The sequence below is a fragment of the Centroberyx gerrardi genome, chromosome 5 (assembly GCF_048128805.1).
Source record: "Centroberyx gerrardi isolate f3 chromosome 5, fCenGer3.hap1.cur.20231027, whole genome shotgun sequence".
NCBI lineage: Eukaryota > Metazoa > Chordata > Actinopteri > Beryciformes > Berycidae > Centroberyx > Centroberyx gerrardi.
This window is the reverse complement of record NC_136001.1, coordinates 27,113,080-27,139,998: the sequence shown is the minus strand read 5'-3', so window position 1 is coordinate 27,139,998 and position 26,919 is coordinate 27,113,080. Positions and strand designations below refer to the sequence as shown.

Sequence of the window (26,919 nt, the reverse complement as noted above, 5' to 3'; positions counted from 1 at the left end):
ACAAGTTGGAGCAGTCGGTCTAAGTTTTGAATCACATGGACAAAGTATATGACATTTTGTGTTAAGTGACTGAATGAATGAGTAAGGAGATCAGAAATGCAGCATTTTGGGAACAACAGAACTGACTGGAAGAGTTCCCGTTTTCTAGCTTTCCTTCTCTTCTCCTCCACTCCCCTACTGCCTTATCCCTTCCTCTGCTCTCTCCTCTCTTCTCCTTATCCCTCCCTCTTATTCCTCTGCTCCCTACCCAACACATAACCCTGCTTCCCACTTGTTGTCTTTCCCCCTTCTTCTCTTCCTCCTTGTGATTCCTCTCCTCTCCTCTATTCTGCTCAGGCCTTCACTGGCGCTCGTCAGCTATCATTTCGAACAGCGCCTGCAGCAGCCGGTCATCTCTGTGCCTGTATGGCTTGGTGCTGTAGAAGCCGTCGCTGTAGTCGCTGTAGAGACTGTCCTCTGTGCCGCGGTACTTGTTGATCCTGTCCAGGGCCTGGTAGAGCTTCTGAGGCGGGAGTCGCGTGGGCGGAGACGGGCTCTTGTCCAGGTGCTGCTTCCTCCAGGTAGAGGATGCCCTGGCTGGGGACTGGGGCTGGATGGCTGGGGTCTGCCTGTTGAAGGCCGTCTGCAGGAGGCGCAGCAGGGCCAGGGTGGGGGAGTAGGGTGATATGGGGGCCTTTTTGGGCTCCTTCTGGGAGTTGTCGGGAGGGGAGGCTTGGGCGGTCTTGGTCCTCTGAGGCGGACGGGCCTGGGTGGGCTCCTGGATCATCACACAGACAGAGAGGAGGCATATTAGAGTGGTGAATGTGAATTACTGTACTGTGACGCACACTGTCAGACAAAAGAAAATGATCCTCAGGCAAAGCATCTAAAGATAGACAATACATTTGTGTTGTGTATTGTGTATTTGGTTGCAAGATAAATCATACATCATGAAGCACTGCAGATTCATCATATTTGTTTGAAAAGATTAATGTAATATATTTGCAATAATCTTGAACCTTTGCTCTGTCCCTTGGATCCATTTCAAAGGATTACATTGTCGTTTTTTTTTTTTTATCACAAATCTCTCTGTGACATAATCTGCATTTGGAGGAGGGGACATCACGCACCCATCACTATAGCACCAATCTCATGTTACAGACTGCCCCAGGACCAGTCATTTGTGTCACTGGGACTCATACAGGTCACCATTTTGTCACATTCACAGCATCATGTGTTTCATAATTTTGAGCTCTGTTGCATTTTTGTCATCTTATCAAGACCTAGGTGTAAGTTCAGTGTCAGTGTAACGTAACTATGGTGTGAGTGGCGTAGGTGCGATCAGTGAGGACGGTTCTGAGAAACCAGGATTTACTGTTGATCCTTTTTTTGTTTGTCGCCCACTTGTTTACAACGTATGACGTACCTACTCTCATCCACTCCCACTTCCTCTAACATCCAAACCAGGTTTCCACGTAGACACTCAGCCTCATGTAAAAGCACCAGCGCTTATGGGTAAATACCTCTGTTGTGTTGTGCTCACCTCCATCATGTCATCCATATGTTCCACACCGCGGCGGTCATTCTGCACAGCGTTGTAGGGAATGTACACTCTAGGTTTCTTCATGTGCTCCGGCTTCTCTGACGTTCCATGGAGAATCAATTTCCAGTTCAAAATCCGACCCTCATTCTCCATACGCCCAGACTGCGAGAGGGAATAATGTTGGTTTAATCTCAGCCAACACAATACCCACTTGCAAGAATATTCCTGCACACTGGAAAACCTGAATACGAAATGTTTGTGCATATAATCTTTCTCTGCATTTATAAATGAAGTAATCCTTGCGCCCCCCCTACACATTTTTATGTGTAGGGGGGCTTTTCTTTCTTTAACTGCATACAGAAATGTGACTCAGAATTCAAATCACATCTGAACAAACAAGAGTGAGGGTGTTTTGCCAACAAATATGTGTGTAACTCACAGTGTCAGTGATCTTTAGGGTCCATGTACCAGCAGGGTCTTCTCCCCAAGTATGGACAGACATGAAGTCCCAGTTTCTGAAGCCGTTGGAGGAGGTGTCCCTCTCTCGCTCAGCCAACAACACTGTGCTGGTGCCTGAGGGAAAAGGAAAAGGAATGGATCATTTGAGAACCATTGTTATAGGACTCAAGAGTGTGTGTGTGTGTGTGTGTGTGTGTGTGTGTGTGTGTGCATTTCTCTAACCTGATGGGGAGGTGAGTGTGATGTGTAGGTCCCCTCTCCTGGTGTATTCGATGCTGGCCTCCACCTGTACATGCTCCAGTGAGCGGACTGCGTTCTCCTGCCCTGCACAGGCTTTGGTTGGAATCTCTATAGTGATCTCCCCTGCTGCTTTCAATGCCCTGTGGGACGCATTAAAATAGCAGGGCATGAGCCACACAAACAGCCCACCATGACAACAGAAGTCCATCATATGTGATATAGTGTTCCCTTGTATGCTCTCATCACGTAACATAAAGGTCTGGGCAACAGCAGCAGGGTGCAAAACACCACATCACTGTTCTGCATATATAACAAATTATTGTTTACATAGGATAATGTTACTTGATCATGCGAAGTTTTGCTTATTTCACTGATTATGCAATGTTCAACACATTTGATCAGTATCACTTGTATGGAAACATAACAGTTGTCCTACAAATCCACTGAGCTGCAACAGCAATTCATAGTATTCTGTTACATCACCACACGGCCATCTTGGTAGGAAAATAACAGGTGATTGTAATCAAATGACAGCCACAGCCAATGAGCTGTGTATATTGTAAAGCACATCATGGGAATATGAATAGATGGGGAAAAGTAACTGGAGCCTATTTTGAATACTGGAAGTTTAGATGAATAATGGTGTTCAGATTTTGAGACCATTTTGTTTTGGATTGTTCAGTGACAATCAAACACATGAATGTGTTTGACCATGACATTACCCAAACCTACGTACAGCATCTTGAACACATCACAAGCAGCATGCATACATAAGATACATGGACAGGTTTTGATGCCTTTGGGCATTCATTTGGAAAACCGTTAATCCCTATCTCCCCTGGGCATGAATGAAAGGATTTCCATGTTCAAGCTGGCGTAAAGCTGGAGGGGTTTGAGACCACTAAGCAATGAGAGAGATGTGGAGTCAAATCCACAGGATTAAACAGAGATGTCGTAAGGTAATGGGGGGACTGGGTGTCACTGCTATTGAGTCTCATAATCCAAAGCACATGGCAAATGGACACTTAAGGGAACACAAAACTGTCCACCTCAGTTGGCACTAGCTGCTATTGGTGAAATGCCATTGAATCAAAAGGTTGATTCAAGGACAAAGCATAGCAATTAAACGTTTGCCCTCAATGTTCTGGGATCATTAATCCAAAAAGTAATGTAAACAAAACATCTGGTGAGATAAAAGAGGGACAGAGGGGGGATTGCTTCCTCTGAGTTTTGTCTGGCATGCCTGGCAGCTTAGCGTCTGGCTATTTAATCCTATTGTTTAGCAGTTAGCATTTATCAACAAGTGTTGAAAGTTAATGACTGACCTCAAATTAAACGATTTCCTCTGTCATCTGTCTGAAAACCCCTTTTTGATTCACTTCTATTTTCAGCGCACCGGAAGCTTTCCTGGCTTAAGATTTTGTTATTGTCATGACTCTACATGAAAAGCAACAGATGTGTCTTTAATAACACAGATGGTTTCATCTCTTTGCTTTGTTGAGGTCAAAATGTCAGGACATTAGGACATAAAACTCTCTCTCTTTAAAATTAAATACTTTGCCAAAATCTGGCAATGTTATGTAGACTACAGAATGTTTTTTTTTTTTTCCTGTTTTGCATTGGGACCCAAATTTCATCTTGGTAATGTACAGTGGTAGCATTGTGTCCCTAAGTTACTTTGTTGTGTATGAGTTTATGAGAATATCTTACCGGTCTGGACCTACCGAAAGCTGCCATTGGTCAGACATTAATACCTGATACTACAGAGAAGATGGAAGACAACGAAATCAGGTAAAAGAGAGCAGCCGTAAGAGGTTCATATATACCTGGGCTGGAAAGAGTCATCCCTGACGATACACTGCTTCTTCTCTGGGACATGTTTCCAGATGGCTGGGTCAGCCAGGTCCACCAGGGCTTTGGCGTTGAGAAGGCCGAAGCCGAAGCGACTGTTGACCATCAGCCCTGCCCCGTTCCTCTTCCAGCCTGGGTTATTGGCCAGAGGATCGAACTCTGAGGTCCACACTACAATGTGCTGCAGGTCTCTCCAGGTAAGCTCTGGACTGGAGGGAGGGAGGTGGACAGGGAGGCAGGCCAGTGAGTAACACCAGGATTGTGTGTGCATGGAGAAATGCCAAAGAGTAGTACCATTAAGTCCGTGGTAAATTAGAATAAAAACCATCATATGTTGTAGATTGTGTGTGTAACAGTGGTGCATACTTCTGTTCCAAGGCCAGGGCAAATATTCCAGCAGCCAATGGGGCGGAGGCGGAGGTCCCAGTGTGAGTCTCAGTGCACTCATTATGCAGATCAGCGCTAGTCTGAAAGCGAACAGGCACAGAATAACATGAAATAAAATAGAGTTTAATAGATTAAGATAACCTTAAATAGGTTGAATAGCAACATAATAGGACATGACCCTTGAGATACGATATGATACGATAGCATTAACATTAACGTAAAAAAAAATTAAGCATAAACTGAAGCGACTTACGATCCTCTGGTCGGTGTAGTCTCCACTGCTGTATGCTGTAGCGAGAGTGGAGGAGCACTTCTCAGCGTACCATGGGGACAGGCCCTGCTGGGAGGCGCTGCTGATGGAGATGGTGTAGATGCTGTCTGTGTAGCCGTCACAGTCACAGTTATCGCCCTGGCGGCCGCCGTTACCTGACGCCCAAACAAAGATGGAGCCTTTCCCCCCGCGGCCCTGAGGGAACCATGATGGAGAGAGTTGAAGGAAGGAGGAAATGCTTATATACATATCTTATGTACTGTATACATGATGAAAGAAGAAAGAAGATGAGAGAAACAGAAGTGCTATATTGCTTAACATAAAGTGGTTTATTGTATTTGGGGTGATGTAGATAAAAATCTTTGCTAACAACTATAACCAACAGCATTTTGTCATTAGCAGCTTTATTCTGTGTAGCAGATTACATTGTCCTAATTGATTTTGTTCCATTTACTGTTCCCCATCACTGCTGCAGGTAATAGCTCCCATCAAGAACTTGAGTCTGAGATCACACCGACTGAATTTAAATAACGATTGGCTGTCTTATAATTACCTTCTGGATGCCGTATTCAAAGGCCTTCTGGGCCAGGCGGCCAGGCCCTTCCACTGTCTTGCCGTCATCGTTGGGTCCCCAGCTGGCACTGTAGATGTCCACATGGTCTGGATTGAAGCCAATAGAGCTGGCCTCGATGGCATCAGTCACAATCCCATCCAACATACGAATCCCTGGGTAGAGAGACAGGAAAATTACAGCACAGTGCCCAGTTGCTCTTCTAGTTTTTCACCGTTTACTGGAATTTCAAGTCAGAAATTTCAAAGATATATTGACAATCATTGGCCACTTCTAAGGAGGGAAGTAAGGAAGGAATCAAATGTCATTCTAGTTTTTTCCCTCATGACATTAGAACAATAAAAAATAAGAGTTAGTAAAGCGCTTAGCTTAATTTGAATGTTATGAATGTAATTCCCTTGTTTCAGGACAGCAGCATTTGTAATGTTCCTATTTTAAGACAGTAATTTAGCTGGTGCTTCTAGGGCACTAAGAACCAGCTGGCCACTCTGGCCCTTCAGATGTCACATCCCTAATATGCAAACTATTGTTTAGGTGGATTGGAGCTCAGTAATTTTGGAGAGTGACGTTATGCAACCATCTGGTGTGAAAAGCAGGTCTCCATCAGGAAATCTTCCCCTCCCAGCTACTGCCTATAATGAACTAACCTGGGGTGGTGCAGTCATGGTATCTACAGGCATCTAGAGCACCCACCAAACATTTTTATTTATGATATTTTAAAATGCTGCATCAATTCTATCATCATGTGACTAAGCCTTAGCAATGGAAATGGAAACCTGCCTCTCATGTTTATCATGTTTGAAGATTCTGAACGGCAAATTACCAAAATCATTAAAAAAAAAAAAGATTCATTGAAGAATAGAGATTGTTATAGAATAGCGACAGACCAGCAATAACATGCGCATGCACAAACACACACACACACACACACACACACACACACACACACACGTGCATTTAGAAATATGCATGAAGCTCTTACCTCCAACCTTGGAGTTGTATGCCACGCCAACACCACATTTATTGTTGTCTGCCTGCATAGCAATCTCCCCAGCACACCTGGTTCCATGCCTATGAACAAATAACATATTTAATAAACACTAAATTAGAAACATACTGTCTTGTTTATCACTGCCTCTGTCATACATACTGTACATACCCCATATTTTTCCAATAACAGGTACAATACATTGCTGGGTGTGATCATGTATGTAATGTATAATACGTGCATTGTCCAGAATTAAAGAGATTTAAAACTGCAATCACCAAATTGTTCTTTTTTCATATGCAACCCTTGATAGGAATTTCATTGCACTGTCTTCCCATTTTGTGTATTTTTTACTGTTTGGTTTAGACTCGCCCTCATCATTTCATAGGGTGCAAAACTCATCACAGCAGGTATAGGCCACTATAAAAACCCATACAGTGTGATGGATGTTTTTGTTTGGTTAAATAACATCTCTCATAAAATTACATGTTTAGAACAGAAAATATTGATCCTGACGACAGCATCATCTGCGTCATCTGAAAATGGATGTCCTTTGGTCGTACGGTAATTATGCATCTGTGAAAATAGGCTTTGAACTGTAGAGTGCTTTGATAACAAAAGAGCACAGCGTCGTTGGTGGTAAAGAGGCTGTCTGAGTGTGTGTGTGTGTGTGTGTGTGTGTGCGTGTGTGTGTGCATGCACACGTGTGCATGTAACACCCTGACAGCTGGCAGAGAGTGAGTCATCAAGTTCAGGTATAGTCTGAGAAACAATTGGAGAGGGGGAGCAGGAGAGGGAGGAAATTGAATTCATTGAAAGGACTGTTTTCCAATTCACTGGCTCTGTATGTATCAAGTCTGCTGTTCGCATGGTCTGCCATATCCTTTCCATTTCATACTACCTTTACTACTGACTTTATGCTAATCTATTCAGTTACATTGTGACGCATACTGTAAATGGGTTTAAATACAATCCCATAGAGTAGTTGTCTGAACCAAAGGTTGCATGAAAAGGTTCTAAATTGCAGAGCAAGTAGCACATTTGTTTCAATTTCTGTAAAAAAAACCAAAAAAAAAACATCACAGCTTACACATAGAACAAGTGAACAAGTGAACTGTGGAAAGCCAGTTATGACTGGAACAAATAAATATAAATATCATTAAATAAGTGAAATAAACAAAAAAATCGCATTTAATCATTAAATATCAAAGTAAATATTTTAAATGTCTTTTGTTCTGGAAAGTGCATGTACTGTACATCCATACATAATCAAAAGAATCACAAAAGAGATTGTGCTTTTGGTATGGATCTGCTCCAGTGTGATATCCAATCAAATGCATTTCCTTGCTGCAGCTTCACTCACATTGATTTCATAGCAACATAAGGGTGTTTGGGGATGGAAAGCCACTGTGGTGCAAAGCTTAACTCTCACACCAGCTGACAACAGCTAGATCTGACACAGACAGACGCTACAACTGTAGTAGTCAATGTAAGATGATGTAATTGTGGGTCATGTATTTGAAAATTCTGCGCATCCTAACTAAAATATATTGCTATTGTGATCAGTGATGTAGTGCCTTTTCACACTCAACGTATTTTGCCATCGACTAATTTTGCAATTCTGTCTGCTGTTCCATTTTTATACATGCTCATGCTTCCCTAGCATTTCCCAGCAGTCAACTTACTTGTTCTCATTGGTGGAGTCGTATCTGGGGAAAGGGTCCGGGTCATTGTCGTTGAAATCATAGCTAGCTGCTGCGTCCTGTTGGAAACAGACAGAGAAATGATCAGTTCTCTTTTTTTTTTTTGAAAGCTGGGGTGACATCAATATACATCAGTGATGAAGACTGGTAACATGTTAGGTCCATCAGGCGTCTGAATGCAGGACCAATCTGCTGTCACTGAGACAGACTGAGGGCTATATGAATGATGACAAGAGGAGAGAGGGATATGATCAAATGCTGAAACAAAGCCACTGGTTGTGAGGATGAAGGAGAACAGAATGCGTCAGGGCTCTTCCTCATGTCAACAGCTATATCTGTTGAAACATGATGGGGGAAGTCAGACTGATGGAAACTGCTGTTTTATCCTGAGGTCTGTGGCGTAGTTCTAAAACACTGCAGGTTTTCTTTTATTTCTATCTAATAAAGTTAGCGGTAGCGGGTATACAGACATCATCACCACATCAAAATACTAGGCAAATGATGCTCTAATGAAGCGGGACATTGTAGTGCTATGGGCTAAAGTGTGCATCATGTACAATGCCTTGAATTCTGTGTACTATACTGTATACCCATGTACTTGAATGTGTCCCTGCTCTGTCTGTCCTGTCATTCCCCTGCACTAGACAATAAACTAAAATATCCTAAATATAATAATAAGAATACACAAAAAACTCAGTTATTTTACTTCGTTTTTTTCCTCAGTGTCTGGGTCAGCAATAACAGTTTGAATCCCCAGTCCGAGTCAGATGCCTGTCACTGTCATTTTAGAGTCACCAGAATAAATGTATGCAAACGCAGGCTGCTCAAATGCCTTGATTGTTAAGGATGAGCGTCTCGGTTGATTGAGCTTCCTTGATTAATCAGCGTTAACTTAATTACAGCGGGAGTTGTTTCCATCAGCCCTGTTGTCGTACATCCTGTCTTCCTCTCTCTCCCTGCTCTGTCTAAGCAGTGATGGCTGCCTGTCATCAGCCTGGCTTCTGAGAGAAACAGCACTGTTTGAAACCAAACCACAGATGGGGCTTTATGAGGCTTTTAGAGCTCCTCTCAACAGGAGAAACTATGCCAAATCAAAACTCATCGCGCTCCCATTCAAACACGCTCCCTATCATCAACATGTAATTATTTGCCCTCGAGCTCGACATTCAAATATCACTAAAACAAGAGAGATATTTTCAATTTCTAAACAAATCCCTGTATCCTTAAATACAGTGAGTGTAGTCATTCACCCTGCTACAGTAACATGCCCATATCCCTTTTGCATCTAGGAATCAAAAGCCCGAAGCTCCTTGGAGGCAGGCATTATCATATAGAGCATCTATTAGTGTCTTTATGAATCGCCTTGTAAGGTGTCACCAGCAGCGTTGCTATGGGAACGACGGGCCCAGACGACGGGGCTGTCTCCATGGAAACGGTATCTTACGTAGTTGGAGTAGATGTCTGTGTGGTTCCACTCCAGTCCATCATCCAGAACGGTGATGACCACTCCTTTCCCTGTGATGCCCTTCTTCCACACCGGGATCACATGCAGGTCCAGCTTGGGCAGTGAGGAGGAAGTCCGCGTGTCTTGCTGGAGGAAAGGAACAAGGATAGGAGGATGAGTGGGGAGAGAAGAGAGGAGGGGATTTGTTGTTCATGTGTGGAAAATTTGTTTCATGTGTTGCAAAAAGGTAATAACATTGCTTGGGGCTGGTACTGGTTTGGTAATTTTGAGAATTTCAAAATTGCACATCCCTAATTCAAACCGAATTGAGATAACACATACCATTAAATAACACTCCCTAACCTAATAGGCTGATAAACCTAATAAATCCAATGAGCCGTTAAGACACATTTATGGCATCTTAGACCTTGTAAATCTATTACATAGCTAGCTGCATTCCAAACAGCACAGCCCACACACTGAGGTACTTCACAGCTGTCTGAGCACTTCTAAACAGCCTCTATCAAGTATCATGCATGCTAAAAACCATAGAGAAAGGTCATAACATGTCAGCCAAGCTACACCCTGCCAGCACTTCCATTGACCTTTAGAGAAATTCATTACTGGCTTGATGGCTTTTCTTTTGTTGGGGCTTGAGACCATTCTTCTGGCCACTTGTAGGCAGACTGCTGCCAGACGGTCATATTGCTACAGGCTTTTGTTACTGTCCAAGACAATGACTCTACTAATGAATTTAACCTACAAGACACAATGCAGGGCCTAGCGATGTGTTGTAGTTCAATCCAGAGTTCTTCTTGGTTGAATCACATCCACTCTCCCAGATGGATTATTGTAGAAATCTATCTCTACAGCTATCTAATAGACATCCCTTTTAGTGCACGTAATAAGTGAGGGGATGTGTGGGGTGCCAAGCCTGTGTTAATTGGAAAATCAGCAGGGAGTGAGGGAGAGCGAGCAGGGCCGCTGCCTGCCTGGGGAATAGTATGATTCAGAGCTGGAGACAGCTAGGACTAAAAAAAGAACCCTATTCGCTCTTTTGCTCTTTGCGCATTATGCACAGACACTGCAGAACGCCACCCCAAGACGTGAGTCATCGCTGTGATGTATCTCTCTCTCTCTCTCTCTCTCACTCTCTCTCCCTCTTTTTTTCTCTCTCTCTCTTCCTTTGGCTCACACTCTCATTCCCTATTTTTCTCCCCATCTTGTATCCCCTGTCTTACATGGATCTTGTCAGTAGGTGGAATGCAAATCCTGATGGAAATACAAATCAGATACCACACTTTTACACAGCGTGTTCCGATACCAATTTGCCGGCGAGGCTTTTACTCCTGACCTGCTCATATCTACAGTTCGCTTGTCTTGGCGTAGCACCAAATGACTCACTTGTTGACTCTGATAGCAGCTGAGGGGGCTCTCAATGGCCTGCCATGCATACATTTCAGCTGTACACAGTAAACAGACACATCAGATTGTGAAAGTCTCTTGGCAGCGCTGGCACATCAAATGAATGAGTGGACACAGACGCTACTGCACAAAGAGATCCCCTGATACACAATTAACACACACACTGACACCAGCACGGCCAGGGATACACACAGCCATACAGGCAGGAGGAATTTCAAGCCACAAGTATGAGTCACTCCCTCTGATTAAATTATCGGGCGGTCACCCACTCCTGATAGATAAAGACACTCATCCTGTTCGCAGGCCCATTTCTCCCTCCATCCCTCCCTCTGCCATTACATCTCTCAGCCACTGGCCTCTGCCCACCCCCACCCCCACTCCTGCTATCGCTCGTGAAGTCTGCCGCTCCCTACGTCATTCCGCTTCCCCCTCCCTCCTCCCCTCTTTGCCCTGCCCACTCCCTCCGTACGTCCAACTCCCCCCCCCCTCCACCCCGCTATCCTTCATTAGCTCTCCATCCTTTTTCACCTTCTTGTAGCCATGCCACACACGTCCACTGTACCCCCCCTCCCCCCCCGCCCCTGTTCCCTCTTTGTGTAACCAATCTGAATAGTAAAAAACACAGCAGCATATTCCTAAGATCGATTTCCAAGATCACATCTGCATTGCTAGGTATTGGTGCAAAATCCCTTGAAGAATTAACACAGTAATGGATTTGTGGGTGATAGCCGTTTAAAAAAATCGGTTAATACCTGAAACCCTTTTTTCCTATTTTTGTTTTCATTTTCCACATAATTTGGCATAGCTTCATCCTTCATGTGTTGATTGGGCCATGTTGCTCACCTATGACCAACAGGCACACTGGCCAATCAAGCTGCTTTCGATGAATTATGACCCAGTCTTTTCTGTGACACAGACATTGGCTTATGTGGAAATATAGTAAACGGCACTTTAAGACCAATTCCATTAGTGTCATCAATTCAGATAGGAAAAAATGATTCATCTCAATTTGTTTTCTTATGATCTGCAGCCTGTGACTCATGTTCAGTTAGTGCAGGCGCAGAGCACTGGAAGCAGAGAAAATGTAATATGAAGCTCTCTGTCTCTGACACATGCACACACAAACACACAAACACACACACACAAACACACACACACACAAACACACACTTACATACACTTCCTAAGGTTCTGTTGCATCAGGGACAAACTTATGAACGTGACAGAGCTAAGAATGATTTGGTGACTTTGTTTTACCAAATATAATCAATTTAATAACCAATCAAGCTTAACTGATGAATTAACCCATTAATATGGGTTAATTTCCTACAACTTAACAACTTGTGAAGGCCTTGTGAGCGTGTTGTGATCTCTTTCTCAGGCCTGAATGAAAGCTTAACAATGTCTTCACCCATTGTTATAACAGGACTATACATCTGGGGCTTGGCTAAATGCCACTCCTTTACCTCCATCCTTTCTCAGGATTTGCTTATAGTTATTTGTTAAATATTTATATGGAGCTTCTTAAATTCATGAAACTGTTTGATTTACTCATTAAATGAATCGTCATTCTTCCATGTCAGTAGATATGTATCCATGCATTTTAGTGTGGCGTGATCATATTACACCCACGCCTTTTTATGCTTGGGCAAAATTGAATTTGTTATAAATGGTGGTGTGATGTGGTTTGATATAAATATACGAACATCATCGCGAGCAACAAAAATAGATACATCGCTTGTATAATCCAATAAATCTAGTGCTCATGTTTTTTTTTCCCCAAATGTATTCAACTGTTATTATTAAAGTCTGTGCTGTGATGATGGGACAGCCGTTGAGTTCATTTTAAGCTTATGGATCACAATCGTTAAAGATGTCATTTTAAATGGTAATGGCGGGGTCAGCCTAAGGCCAGGATAAAGCAAATGTGTTAGTAACGGATCTGGTAGGGATGCACAGCTGTGACAATCTACTGTTATCTGGCACTACTTGGCCTCAACGGGCTAAAACAGCCCATTCAGGGTAAATTGGGTCTTAATGCATGGTGCTCTACTCTGGATTATAATCTGTCCACCCCTCTCAATCTCCACACAGACTGTGTTACCAATTAAGCAAATGGCTCTTTTGGCTAGGACTGCCTGATTGCATGCTATTGTTTTTTGTTGTTTTTTTGGGAGGGAGGATAATGAATATGTTTGCTATTTGCATTTCTGGCAGAGCATGCCAGAAATGACACATGAACACGTGCATAACAGCATGCTTACACAAGCATGTGCATGTATACATTTGTGCGTACACGTGTGTATGCTCACACACACACACACACACACACACACACACACACACTGTCCAGCCTACATTCAGACCAGTGAGCAGTGAGGAGCTGTCCAGCACTGGCAGTTCCTCAGTGTGTCCCAGGAGAGGCAGACTGCCTGCATGCAATCAGGCTAAACAGAAGGCCCAGCCAGACACAACCATGACATGTGACTAGCAGTCTGTGCTTTGTGGAACTATGGTGGTAATGGTGAAATGTTTTCTAAAACTTGGATTTGGAGTCTAAGCCAATTTCTGAATTGTTGACTCACAAATTGATTTTCTAATGTATTTTCCTAACCAGTACTGCTGTGTGTTCATCATGTATGTACAAGCTCGTTAGGGGCCTACCAGGTACCACTGCTGGTTCCACATGGGGTCGTCGAACAGCTTGTCCACCGGACAGTCCCTGCACTCCCTCAGGGACGCTCGCTTGTTGCGACGTTTCTCGTACTGCTGCTCGGCCCACGACACCTACACACACACATAGACAGATGGAGACGTGTGCTTAAAGACAGACTAGGTGCTCTTTGCACAGACTGGGGCAAGACAACACCGGAAGTAGGCCACTTACCCGATCGTCCTCTGACAGTCGCTTGGTGATGTGGTCGGCACTTCGTTTCATTCTGCTAGGATGGTTGCGGTGTTTGAACAAGAAATGGTTTTCCAGGGCCCCAATCTGCAGACAGGAAGAGGGAGAGGGATTCTGAATATTTTATAGGAAATGACATAATACCAGCCATCTGGCCACATCAGCTGCTGAAGTCTATCCTGCAGGTCTAGAGTATGCAGTGTCGCTTACAAAAGCCTCAGATATTCAGTAGGATGATTTCATGTAATTACATAAACTAAAACATTTGTATCACACTCGAATATTACATCAGGAAATTAATTTCTGCCATTTCTGCTGAGCCAAAAACCTCACTCGTTTTCAGGTAAAACTTCAGACATATTTAAAGATTTTATTTCCATCAAGGGAACTGTACATTTTGCATTGTAGCCTATTATCCAAACTCTTAGACAAAATGCGTTTTCATAGAAGAAAAAAAACAACTTCATTTCATGGGCTAAAGTGACTGAAAATGAAATGAAAGAAGACTGAAGACAGAAGCGGAAGCAGAAAGATTTACACAGAATCTACAGGTGTGTATTCATTACCCCGGATGTATCGCAAAAATCAGTAAGATAATGAAGCATAATATTAACCTTAAAGGTCCAAAGTGTTTTAGAAATAAAAACCTGAAAACATCTTGAATGGACAAAACGTGTCTGTTCATAGTTGAACCACAGAAGCTGAATTTGATGCTTGGCCACAGAATGATGAAGATGATTCTGACCCAGTGGGTGAAGACTGCAAACAGTCTGTCACTGTAGCCATGACACCTGGAAGCTCAGTTAATCATTGACTGCAGTTGTTAAGAGCCACAGGTTTCATCTGAATTAATGAACTGGCCTTATAGTTCAGAATAGACCTAATGTGTTTGTATTGGACAAGACAAGGTCCCTGACAGCATTAGTCAGTCTGAAATGCGGGGAAAGACAGGCTGGATGGGACAGGGAAATGAAAAACCCAAGATCCCCGGTTATGAGCTATCAGATGTGTGTAAACAGTGAGTCATGGATTGATTAAATCCTCCTCCTTTGACAGGCTGCTGAATGCGATGTGTGTAAATGTGTTGGGCTATCATAAAAGCTATGAGTTTCCACTCTATTGGCCTTATCAAGCAAAGCACAGTAATTGATACATATATTAGCCTACACTTTGCTTTGGTCCCCATCTTATATCTTATCCCCAATGCTTCATTAATATTTCATTATTCATCTTGTTTGTTTTTCTGTTTTCTGTTGGGTGAGTGTGAATTTAGATGTTTAATATTAAAACGAAGCTGTAACAATATCTTCGGTATTATATCACGTCCCACTCTGCTGATGACCTAAAAATATAATATTCATCATTGACAATTTGTTCATTTGCTTTGGTCCCCAGCTTATAGGTTATCCCTGATGTTTCATTAACATTCCATTTTATTTGTTTTTATATTTTCTGTTGGGCGAGTGTGAAGTTAGATGTTTAATATTAAAACGATACAATATCTACAGTATTATATCACATGCCCCACTCTGCTTTAATGGCCATGCCTAATACAAACACTTGTATAATTCATAAAGGCTGTCAACACACGCCTCGCTCTGTTTTAAGCAGAATGATCTGAAGCTTATTTGTTAGGGTAAAGTAGAAACTGGCTCGCTTTTGCTTTTGGGAATTGATCCGGGGCGTTGGTGCCTCCTTTCCCCGTGCAGCCTACCTGTCGGACCAGCTGGTAGTCCAGCTCTTTGGCGATCGTGTCTGCAGCAGCCAGTCCGCCCGGGATCTCCACAGCCCACTCGTTCAGGTACTGTCTGTCCCCGTAAGAGGCAGCGACTGAGCGGGGAACGACGGAGCAGAGGATCGCAAAAACACAGCACATCACCGCCGGACGACATCTCACTTCCATCTCAGAGAAAATTCAACCAGATAAGAAAAAAATATAGAGACTATCAGACAGCCCAGACGCTCGCGAGAAAGCAGCCAAAAAAACAAAACTCAGGGATATAAATGTAATATGGAAATAATAAAGAAATTTTCGTATTCTCCAAGATGTTTTTTTTTGTTGTCTTTTTCCTGAAGTAACAGCCGGGTGAGATGGAGGGAACCTGACTCTGCGCGTTATTGCCTCGATTGGTTCCGCCAAGGAAAGGAAAACAGTGGTGATGGGATGGGGAGGGCTGATTGTGGTGTGTGTGTGTGTGTGTGTGTGTGTGTGTGTGTATGTGTGTGTGTGTGTGTGCGTGCGTGCGTGCGTGAGTGAGTGGTGGGAGCGTTTATACGTCAAATTACGGGTGCTCTGACGTCAGTCTGGCGTCTACCTGTGGTAAGATGTGAGTTCGAGTCCCGTAGGGAGAGGACGTCTAAAGGGGAGGGGGGGAGGGGGGGATCCGACTAAAAATATCCCACTTTTCATATAGGGCTGCCCACTGTCGATGGGGAAAGAAATAAAATGAAATGAAATGAAATGCAAGGACATGAAATAAAAAATATACAATGTTTACGAGGATATTATAGGATGCTCTAAGGGTGCTGATGTTTTTTTTTTTTTTTTTTTTTTTAGCACTATGAGGCGAATGACGTGCAGCATCTTTCCACTCCTTGCATCCTCTCGGCATCCCCCCCCACCCATTCATTGTGAACTTAGCCAAACCGTGTAACATTATCATGATACACCTACGCTTCACTCCTGGTGCCGAAAATATAACTTCAGATACAAATCTTTCTCTCCTTGAATCGATAACATGTCTTCCTTTCCTCTGGCTGGTGGGAGTCTCACGTCACCGCCGGGGGAGAGAGAGAGAGAGAGAGCGAGAGAGAGAGAGAGAGAGAGAGAGAGAGAGAGAGAGAGAGAGAGAGAGAGAGAGATGCAGGATTCAGCACCGCGGACAGCTCCCCTCTTCACACTGCAGCCTCACAGCAGGTGATCAGATGAAACCCAGTGATCCCTGCGGGGGAACTGGGTCACTGCGGAGCCAGAGAAGACGATATAGATAAACAGAGTGTTGAAGACAAGTAATTACAACAACATATTCAGAATTAAACAGTGGAATATCTCTACTGACAGTATCAGGTGCACAGATGGAAGGACAGGCAGAAATACATCCACCATATTCAGAATAATACAACAAATAATATCAGATGTACAATATCAGTTGTACAGAAGGAGGGACATATAGACAGAAATGTGTCCAGATGTGCAGATAGGCTACTGTAAGCCATTAACATATATTAATTTATCAGATGGATGTGACATATGTACAGAAATATAATGTGAAGAACCAGCAGATGTGTATTGTGAGTATTTACAGATGGAAGTAGCATATATACAGATAGAAAGCAGATAGCATAGATTTAGAGATGTATAGTAAAAGCCCATGCCTGCATATGTCTATATGGAGGAAAGAAATGCACAAGATTGATAGCAGATGACCTATAAATATAATATTCACCATTGTTAATTTGTTAATTTATTAGGAATATTGAATCAAGACGATGTAGGCCGAGCTTTCAATTGGTTCAAGTCCAAAAAATTTGATTTAATATCTTGAAGCAAATAGGCAGACTGACTTTTTCATGACTACTGCCCCATCCTGGCAAATCAATGAAGTTTTCACTTTTCACTAGGGCTGCAACTAACAATTATTTTCATTGTCGATTAATCTGACGATTATTTTCTCGATTAATCGATTAGTTGTTTGGTCTATAAAATGTCAGAAAATGGTGAAAAATGTCGATCAGTGTTTCCCAAAGCCCAAGATGACGTCCTCAAATGTCTTGTTTTGTCCACAACCCAAAGATATTCAGTTTACTGTCATAGAGGAGTAAAGAAACCAGAAAATATTCACATTTAAGAAGCTGGAATCAGAGAATTTTGACTTATTTTTCTTAAAAAATTACTCAAACCGATTAATCGATTATCAAAATAGTTGGCGATTAATTTAATAGTTGACAACTAATCGATTAATCGATTAATCGATTAATCGTTGCAGCTCTACTTTTCACATTCACTTAAGTTACAGCATGCATCGCTAGATATTAGTTTTTGAACAGTCAACACCAGTATTGGCTGCCCCAGGGATCTGATGTCACTCACTCTTACTTTCATTTTATAATCCCAATAACAGTACTCCTAAAACTCATCAATCCACAAATTGTGGCAATGTGACTCAGATAATGTCATTTTACATTGTTCAGTGTTGCACTTTTTCCCGGTGCAATTACTGATGTTGAAAACATTCCCAAGGCAACTGATGTAAGAAGTTGAAAGAACCGTTGGTGAACTTCTAAACTTCTATCAACGCATTCCTGACAAATATCTTTGAAGTTTGTGTGTATGTGTGTATGTGTGTGTGTGTGTGTGTGTGTGTGGTGGGAGTGATAATTCCCATAGTGCAGCACTGTGCATTGGGGTCATGACATTTTTCACTCTTTCACTGGTTCCACTAAAGTGATCCTTCCATAAGTCTGGTAATCTGCTCTGTTTCCAGGACAGATACCATTGTGTGAAACTGATGTTCAAAATTAAATAACTGACAGACTGCAAAAACCCAATCAGCTATAATAAGGTCTGGCTCCAAAACTAAAATTAGCAAATGAATGTGGGAGGTAACCACATCCCCAATGACATTCAATTAAATAACATAAATGATGGTGGCGCTAATAAAATTTATAGAATTATAAATTTGTTTCCACAGTTAAGTGGAACATGCAGGTGAAACAATAAAAAATAATAACTCATCAAACCATCGTGGCTTGAGGTTCCGAATGCTTCCAGAATTTAAATCCTATCGTTCACTCAGAAAAACGAAGAGTACTGAGTGCTTTAATGCGCATTGTTCTTTGATTGTACAACGTAGAAAACAATGTCTTTTTTTGGTATTTTGTTTTCTTTTTTTAAATAGTGTTTGCAGGCCAGTTAAGTACGGCTTTTATGAGAATCAGGTTGTTAGCTGGGATTAAAACAGTGGGTCACTCTTTCATGTGTAGTGTGCACAGTGATCCAGAGATACAGGCGTTGTAAGAGTGGCTGTTTATTCTGTCAGACACAATGGAGGTTGTAGATATGCAGTTCATGCCGCTCATGTTGCTCCATCTCAATAAATGTCAGCCAGTCTGTATAGATTTAATTAGATTTAAGTAACACAGCACAAACCTGCATACTGTTTTACTTGAAGACTCTTGAATGTTACTTCAGATGTACAAAAAAAAAAGGAAACCTATTTGTTTGGGGGGGAAAACATAATGAGCTGGTTGGTCGTGAATGAAAGTTGTCCTGTCTGAGAGTCAGCGATACCTTTGGTCATCTGGCTGTGTGTAAACAGGTCTGGAGCAGATCTGCAGTATAATCCACCTTTACCTAGCAACAACTGTTTGCTTTGACCAAGCTACTCACTCAGGCATGGGGCACTCACTCAGACAACACATGCAGCTGAAGAGCCAAAGACCCAACAGGAGGAAGAGCTTCTGTCATCTGCTGATGTTTGTGGAACATTATAGTAAGCAGCGAGTTGCAGGAGAACACGGCTTCACTACAGAGGACCGAATCTGATTTTGTTTTCATTGATTCTCAGCATCCTCTGTCCTTTTCTCTGAGCTGACCGGGTGTGTAGTTCAGTTAACTGAGAAAGCTCATTCATGCAGCCTTCCGTATTCCACTGACACACACACACACGCACACACACACACAAAAAAAACCAATGCACACACCGATTCATCAAATGAGGTCACGGGTCTAACCATTGTCGTCAGCTAATTATTTTTTTTCCAGCTCCAGTGCAGGTCTAGTCAACAGGAAAGCCCCTGGTAACGGCTGCAGGCTGTAGGATGACGAACATGAAGACCAGAAGTGATAGAGAAGACAATTCAACCAATTTAAGCAAGGCAAATGAACCACTTACATGTGAAACATTAACCTGTTTCCTATTGATCGTACAGTTATTTTATTCTTATATAATATTTATAATGTAGCTAACTGTTCTTGGCAGTTTTGTCAGTTGTTTATTGATTAGTATTTTATATATAGATCCACCCTCTGTTTTCTAATTCTGGTATCATCCACATATTTGTCAGCAGTTTTACCAGACATAATGCACACAAAGGTATAAAAGCATAACAAGAAAAGACCTAAAAAGAGAGGTTATGAAACATGTCATGCAGCAACACACTGTAGTGCAATCTCCTCATGAATATATCATTAAAACAATAAATTAAACATGACACATACTAGCGAGTGGGATCAATACTCTCCCAGCCTGCAGTAACCTCTCATGTACTCCCTGTCACTCGCCAACCCTGTGTGTGTCTCTTCTGCCTGTGACACTCATCAAGGACACATGGTTGCCATGCCAACCCCCTCCTTGTGTCATCTTCATTGTCAATACGGCCATCAGACGGCAACTGTGGCAAATCTTCACTCACAAGCCACAGTAGTGTCAAAAACCCAATGAAAAAGACAAAGGCAACAAGTGTTACTCTAAAATAAGCTGCTTAAAAAGAACTAATGTTGAGTTGTGTCAGACATACTGTACATTAATTTTATACAGATTGGTGTTATAGTGAAATGAAAATTTACTGTGGGTTGGGAAACTAAGGAGCGACCTGTTGACTGTGTGTGACTGTTAATTCAAACCTATCAATTCAAGTATTCAAATGACAGAATAAAACTGTTTTAATGATTCATGGGTTGAAAATGATTTTTGCTGCCAAAGTTTTCTTACTTTGGAGTAAATGCCAGTCAGGGAGCAGACCTCTCATTCACACCTTCAAAAATCATATAATTGGTCTGTAAATAATGTGCTTGTAACTAACAGTTTCAGCAAAGGTTAAGAATCTGCTTCATTCATTCAGTGTCACCACATCATATTGCTGTAAAAATGTCACCTGTTATCAGAAGAAGCTGTAAAAATGTCACCCGGTGTCATCCAGATTGGCGTGATTTTGGGGATGATACACTGAGGAAGCTGTTGATTGATGTTGTGGAGCGAGCTGGGTTCTGACTGTTATCAGACAGTGTGAAGGTCAGTTGGACTTTGTCTCTGGAAGTCATCTGTGTGACGGACACTGTTGCCACTCAGATACCCAAGTCATCACTTCATTCATCACTGAGATGAGGGATGAATGATGATGAGGAAAAAGCCACCATGTTGTCAGATGTAAAGAGACAAATCAGACAGGAATGTATCTCAGTGCTGGTCTGTGTTTTAGAGACACCTGATCACGTTCTCTGTAGAGTAATAGATATTCATTTGTGTTTAGACAGAGGGTCTGAAAACTAAATCATTACTGACAACAAAATGAAAAAAAAGATCTATATGTTACACAAGTTTTTGTTTGGTTTTTGCCTTTTCTCATTTTTCTTTCAATCTACCATTCAGAAACTGGACACATTGTGTAAAAGCACATTCTCTGTTATCTCTTAACACATCTCAGTAATCAATATTGTTGTTCTGATGGCATCTTGGAAAAGATGGATCATTTATGATATGACTCAGAAATAAATTTAATCTAACAATGTATTTACAACATCATATTTCTTCATGCAAAGATTTCAATTAACTCATAACAGTTAAGTTTATAGTGCAGAAAGTTACGTCACGTCATTTGTTGCCATGCCAACAGCAAGAAAACAACTGTGGACAGAACAGCCAGTGATGGGGATCAATCTGTTAAAAATTATCCTGTTACAAATTGACTACATCAAAATAAATCATTGCCGTTACACCTGCCTTTCCTCTGTGTAGAATGGTTTAGTCTTCAGAAGAAATGAAAGTTTAAAGCAGCTGTTAGGGCTACGGAGGCTGAATTTACTGCTAATAAATCAATGCTTGATTAGGCTCAGATTTGATTAGATTGTTTGTGTGAGGCTTGTGCCAGGAGCCTCTGTCCCTCTGTCCTCTCCCAAACACTCTGATCAGTCTGATGGTTTGAACAATAGTTTTGGTGAACGAAAACCTAATATGAGATATCAGTTGATATCTCATATTGGCTTGATTAAACATGGTTAAATTGATGATGGATATTAATTGTTTTACCATTTCTGTTGATATAATTAATGAACAACACAATAAAATCCACATCTTCAAAATGAGAAGTTATATATTGCTTTTAACATAGTACTTAACATTACAACATTAGCATGTGATGCAACACAATCAGTGGATCTAGCTCATGGGAATACTGTATGTGTTGTAATGTAACGAAATTGTTAAAGGACTAAATGCAATGCAATGCCCTCCAGAAACTATTGGTACCCTTGTTAATATCTGGAGGAATTTAACCCCAAGACACTGTATTATTTTTATTTTATTATAGATCAGTCTTGTCACACTGGGACACACCAGGATCAGACCCCGGCCCGACCCGTTTCTGTCCTATTCCAGTTCCACAGGACCCGACAGGCTGTTGCTTCCCACCAGGGGGCAACATGGAGCTGCATGATGCTGCCAGCTCACTGTGAGGAAAATCCAAACAACACGGGTGGTGAGTCAACTCTTCCCTGAACTGCGGGGCGGGTCCCGTCATGAGAAAAATTCGGACTGTGTAACTGCCTTCTGATAACAGCAGTGCATGTTAAGCAAAGAAATAAAATTATATCTCTAAATCTGGGTTAAATTATGTATTCAGTCCATGTAGGCCGTTTATCATCTTATGATCTCGGTTAGTGTATTTCAGCAGCTTACAACTCCCAAGTTGATGTTGTTTTTGTCTGTCCACTGAGTCTGAACATCATGTAGAAAGGAAGGGCTCCATCTGATAAAGGACTAACACAATGTCTTCCATTAACCTCCAGTATGTGACACACACACACCCACCCACACACCCACCCACACACACACACACACACACACACACACACACACACACACAAAGCTTAATTTTGGTTATGGCAACCACTTTGATCAATCAAAGTCGAAAGTTTTCCTAGCGGGAGGGGCAACTTCTTTGGCTCTAAGGGGCAGATCAGGCGTAGACTCTTTGTTTCCTAGCAGAGGATTGAAAGGGCGAATTGGGAATTGAAAAAGTTTATCGCATTTTAGAGAGATGCCACATAAAAAGAGAAGCCATGGCCATCATAAAAATACAAAGGAGGTAAGTTTTCCCTCTTTAGCATGGCCGTTCCCATACGGAAAACATGTAGCCTATTTTACATAAGGCTATAGATTACTTCAGAATATGTCGAGTGTTTCAGACATGCAAACAATGTCCAGTACTGTAAACATAGACTAGATGACGTTCTTTCGAAACATTCTGCATCTGTATATAGCCTACTTGCATATAACCATATCCAAAATGTCATTCACATGAATGACATCTACATGCACAAATACATTTTACCAAGTTTCTCTGCATATTGTGGAATATAAGTGACATGTGTTTTTGCAGCATGGGTTAATCTGGGTGTTATGGCTCAAACAATGTGTTTAAGAAGTGCTGCAGGGCGCTGCACCGCTGAGCTTTGGTAGAATTCTGCATCAGCGTTCAATCAATGTATTGATCGCTGCAAATGGTTGAATCAATCGACCTGATTGCAGGAACTTTCATGTCCACTCACATTGCAATTTGCGCTCAACAAGTATGTGATACAAGTAGGCTATGCATGCTTATTGAGCAAAGTGTGCATTTTGCTGAAGATGCTCAAAACATTCATTCTGTGGAAACAAAGGTAAGTTGTCAGGTGCCTTTGAGGTGAAAAAAAACCTCGTTTAGCTATGGATTATGCAATGGTTGATTCCATCCCCCAAGTATGCCCGCTGGTTTGGGAAGTTACATATACAGGCAATGCTTGATTGTTCTTTGCTTATGCGGAAGAGCCACAGATCCTGTTGGAAAAGGATTATAGCAGAGTAAATGCAAATCGACCCCTTGTCACATTGCTGCAACCCGTTCGTCGGTTCAGTAGGCTGGACGCCATTTGTTACTATCTGTCTACTTTATTTGAAGTTTGCGGGGAGTGGCGCTCTGCTTTTGGATGCATGAGAGTAATCCTGTGGTAAAACCAGGAGAGATTGGCAGTGTATTTATTTTAGACCAGTTTGTAGATTCGCCTCCAGATCCCCCATGGCGTACGCAGCATACTGGACGAGCCTTGTGAGTACATGCCACATATTTAACTGTACATTCAACCCTCTCTTCTTTTTGACCCTCTGGCTATACATGTCAGTAAGTGTTAGGTAGGCTAAACCTTGGCAGTTGTATTGACGCAGGTCTAGTTTTATTGTACTGTAATGAAAGCGGCGCAACAAGTCTTGAAGAAGATGAGTTATGTTGATGAAAGCTCTGTAAAAACTTGGCATACACAAGGGAACTTTTGATTAGAAAAGAATGACATTAATTTGGCACAGGCTAAAGGCTTGGTCCATATCCTGTCAGGTACAATACTGATATGTCAGGGTGTGTCACTGTTTAACTTTTAATATGAGATAGGATTGAATACATTGCCTAGCCCATCTATTTACTCCTTAAGGTCACTCTGTTGGGGTCAGAAGTACTGTTATGTAATGTTACAGTATTTCAACTCATTCCAGCCAATTTATGGCAATGCTTAAGCTCTCATAACATTAAACCACATTATTTGGAATGACATATATGCTTAATGCTACATACATACTTGAACACTGTGGCACATCTTAGACTAATGCATGGTTGTTTTTTATTTGTTTGAAAAATGGTTAAGAGACAACAATAGAAATAAGATCACCACTTGCAAAACAAATATTTGACAACTGCAACTTAACTTAATAAACTTAATAAACCACAAAATAAGTTGAAATTACTACATCCTGAAGAGATGTTCCATTGAATTTAGTGCCAAAAGTCATTCAGCCTTCAAAGGATTACTTATCAATACAACTGGGTGTATGTTTATGTGTGTGTGTGTGTGTGTGTGTGTGTGTGTGTAGCATGGAGGAGCAGATCCTTCCCCAGTCGGAGTCCATAGTAGCAGGTCTACCTCCTACTTTGCCACTGCAGGGTCCCATGCCAAGGTACTGACTTCACCCCTCTCAAAGGATTCACCACGAAAATTGCCTGTGTTGTCTCATAAATTCACTTTGAAATGTATGAAGAAAAGTTGTATATGATTATCTTACTGCCTGCCATACCAGAGGCTTGAAAAAAAGGTTTATTTTGGCTATAATGTGCTGGGTGTGTTTCAATATCAGGACATGATCCTGTTTAGATAATTTTGGATAGATAAAACAGCAAGTGTAGGAGTGAAAAAACAATGATTTTGTATTTCAGCTGCACAATAGACCAACATTACTGCAGATGAGATACTGGGGTTGCTTTTTTGTTCTGAATTTAAGGGCCAATGACAAGATGTCATACCAGTTCGGTAGGCAACTTGAGATTTGCATTTGTCTCCCTCTAGTGAGCCAACAGGTTCTGAATCCACAGGTAAAACCATTTGTCTGCAAAACCAACCGTCTGTTCACCTCACTGATCTAGTTTCACAAGGCTGCCTGGGACTTACCTGCTACCATAGTTGTTCAGCTCTAGTAATGAGACAAACAGGTTGTATGTGCACTCTGAAGAATGTTATGCTACACCCAATACCACAGAAAATATCTCCAAACAACTCAGAGAATGCTCTTAGAGACCTATTGACCTAACCTAAAAATTCCTAGCAAGGAGTGCCAGCTTAGGGCTTAGTCTATATAACTGTGCGGATTGCATATAATGTCAAAAATGAAAATGTCTTGTTAATAAATAGTTAGAGGAGCCTGGCCTAACCTTTGACAAAATCTCACCTAACTTCTTATAGGCTGATGTGTGATGCCTTTATTTGTATGGATGCGGTAATCTTATTATGACTTAACCAATTTGATGTTAAGAGGTGGAAAATGGCTCAAGACTTGGACTAATTAGTATGATTGCTGGCCTATATTGGCAAGCCCAGTGGCATGCACAGACTCTGAAAGGGGCAGGAGCGAAACTCTCTAAAAGGGCAACTTCTGGACTGGAACCTTTGTTGCTTTGTTGCATCCCCTCTCTCCCATCCTTCTGTCTTTTTTCACTGTGAACTGTCTACTAAAGCAGAAATGCCATAAAGATCATCTTTATCATTTCTGGTTTTCTACAGTGGCATGCACATAACCTTTTATGGGAGAAAATGCAGTATACTAGCATTTGTAACCTCTCACTGAGATGAATATGTAATCCAATCTAAAAAGTACAGGTAGGCTACAAATTGAAATGCAATATGAAATTCTACCAGAGTAGTTTCTTTGTTTGCCAAGATAGTTGCCCTTTCCATTTTCTGTTTTCCAGGAAATATTAAAAAATATATTTCCATGCAACATAAGAAAGTACGCAATCAGTATTAGTACTTCTAGATTATGTCACTCAGTTGATATTCAGTAATTCAAATTTCCACTTTAATACACAGGTTGCACTGTTCTATCAATAAGAGTAATTTCTCAGCTCTTTTGGGGTTCAGAGGCCCTGAAGATTTCCAGGTGAATCTGCACCAGGCTGCTGAAAGTGAAGAGGCATTTTGAGATTCACTTTATTGATAGTTTGGCATGCTATTTTAAAAAATATGGCCCATATTCAGACCAAAAGTAATCATATAGTTAATGATGTAAAAGATTAGTGAGTGAAATAGATGTAGACCTAGGTTTAAAATTATGTTTAGGCCCTAATAGTGGCTCCTCAATGCCAGTGGCAATGAAATAAATTGGGTCACAAAATGAGGCTGTGAAAGAGCTGTAGGCCTAATTGTTTGTGTGATTACTCTGCTGATGGAGCGTTGTGATAGACCCATATCATCACTGCTGCACTGCTGCATTTTGCCTGTTGCCAAATATCACTGTGGTCACTTTCACAGTAATAATAGCGTTGATGATGTAATAGCGTCACTTCATTGAGTGAGAGATGTGAACACATCTCTAATGAGATCAAGATCAACCACAAACATGCACAGTCTTTGCTGCTGATATTTATTGTCAAATTGCTGATGTAAAATTAGCCTTACTTAGCAGATTTATGATTATATGTATCTGCAAACTGCTATTTGCATAGCAATTGTACATTATGTATTGCACATTTTCTGGAAAAGAGAATGATAAGGCATGTATTATCTATCCATGGTACTATTAGCATGTTAGCAGGTGGATATACAAACCCTGTATGTCTGTCAAACAGCAGTGGGGACACG

At 41.6% G+C, this 26,919-nt stretch overlaps 2 protein-coding genes across 16 annotated transcripts in view; one reads left to right on the top strand and one right to left on the bottom strand.

Moving 5' to 3' along the window:
- Nucleotides 1-104: 104 nt before the first annotated feature.
- pcsk1 (proprotein convertase subtilisin/kexin type 1) lies at nt 105-15,669 on the bottom strand. Its single transcript, XM_071918817.2, has 14 exons — nt 15,481-15,669; nt 13,749-13,853; nt 13,526-13,648; nt 9,437-9,583; nt 7,975-8,051; nt 6,284-6,372; nt 5,284-5,456; nt 4,713-4,925; nt 4,439-4,539; nt 4,048-4,281; nt 2,204-2,361; nt 1,962-2,095; nt 1,523-1,684; nt 105-757 (listed from the first exon to the last, which is right to left on the bottom strand). The coding sequence occupies exons 1-14, from the start codon at nt 15,667-15,669 to the stop codon at nt 341-343; spliced, it is 2,322 nt and encodes a 773-aa protein (XP_071774918.1). The 3' UTR covers nt 105-340.
- Nucleotides 15,670-22,641: 6,972 nt separating this feature from the next.
- cast (calpastatin) overlaps nt 22,642-26,919 on the top strand; it is a 40,219-nt gene continuing 35,941 nt past the window's right edge. For 2 of the 15 annotated variants that reach the window (XM_071918914.2, XM_071918900.2), the window contains exons 1-2: nt 22,647-22,850; nt 24,662-24,745. In XM_071918914.2, coding sequence (XP_071775015.2) covers nt 22,803-22,850; nt 24,662-24,745 — 132 coding nt within the window. In that variant the 5' untranslated portion in view covers nt 22,647-22,802. Of the gene's footprint in view, nt 22,851-23,596; nt 23,850-24,661; nt 24,746-26,919 lie in introns of those variants that run through there. The other 13 variants (XM_071918909.2, XM_071918910.2, XM_071918915.2 and 10 more) reach the window with 12 other exon arrangements.

What these genes read in the sequence shown, in the direction of transcription:
- pcsk1 (XM_071918817.2), bottom strand. Translation starts at nt 15,669, where the DNA reads ATGGAAGTGAGATGTCGTCCGGCGGTGATGTGCTGTGTTTTTGCGATC. An exon ending in GGAACCAGCAGTGGTACCTG is followed by an intron (nt 9,584 to 13,525) that starts GTAGGCCCCTAA and finishes CCTTTCCTCCAG; the next exon opens with CAAGACACGCGGACTTCCTC. An exon ending in GCCCTGGCCTTGGAACAGAA is followed by an intron (nt 4,282 to 4,438) that starts GTATGCACCACT and finishes CCCTCCCTCCAG; the next exon opens with TCCAGAGCTTACCTGGAGAG.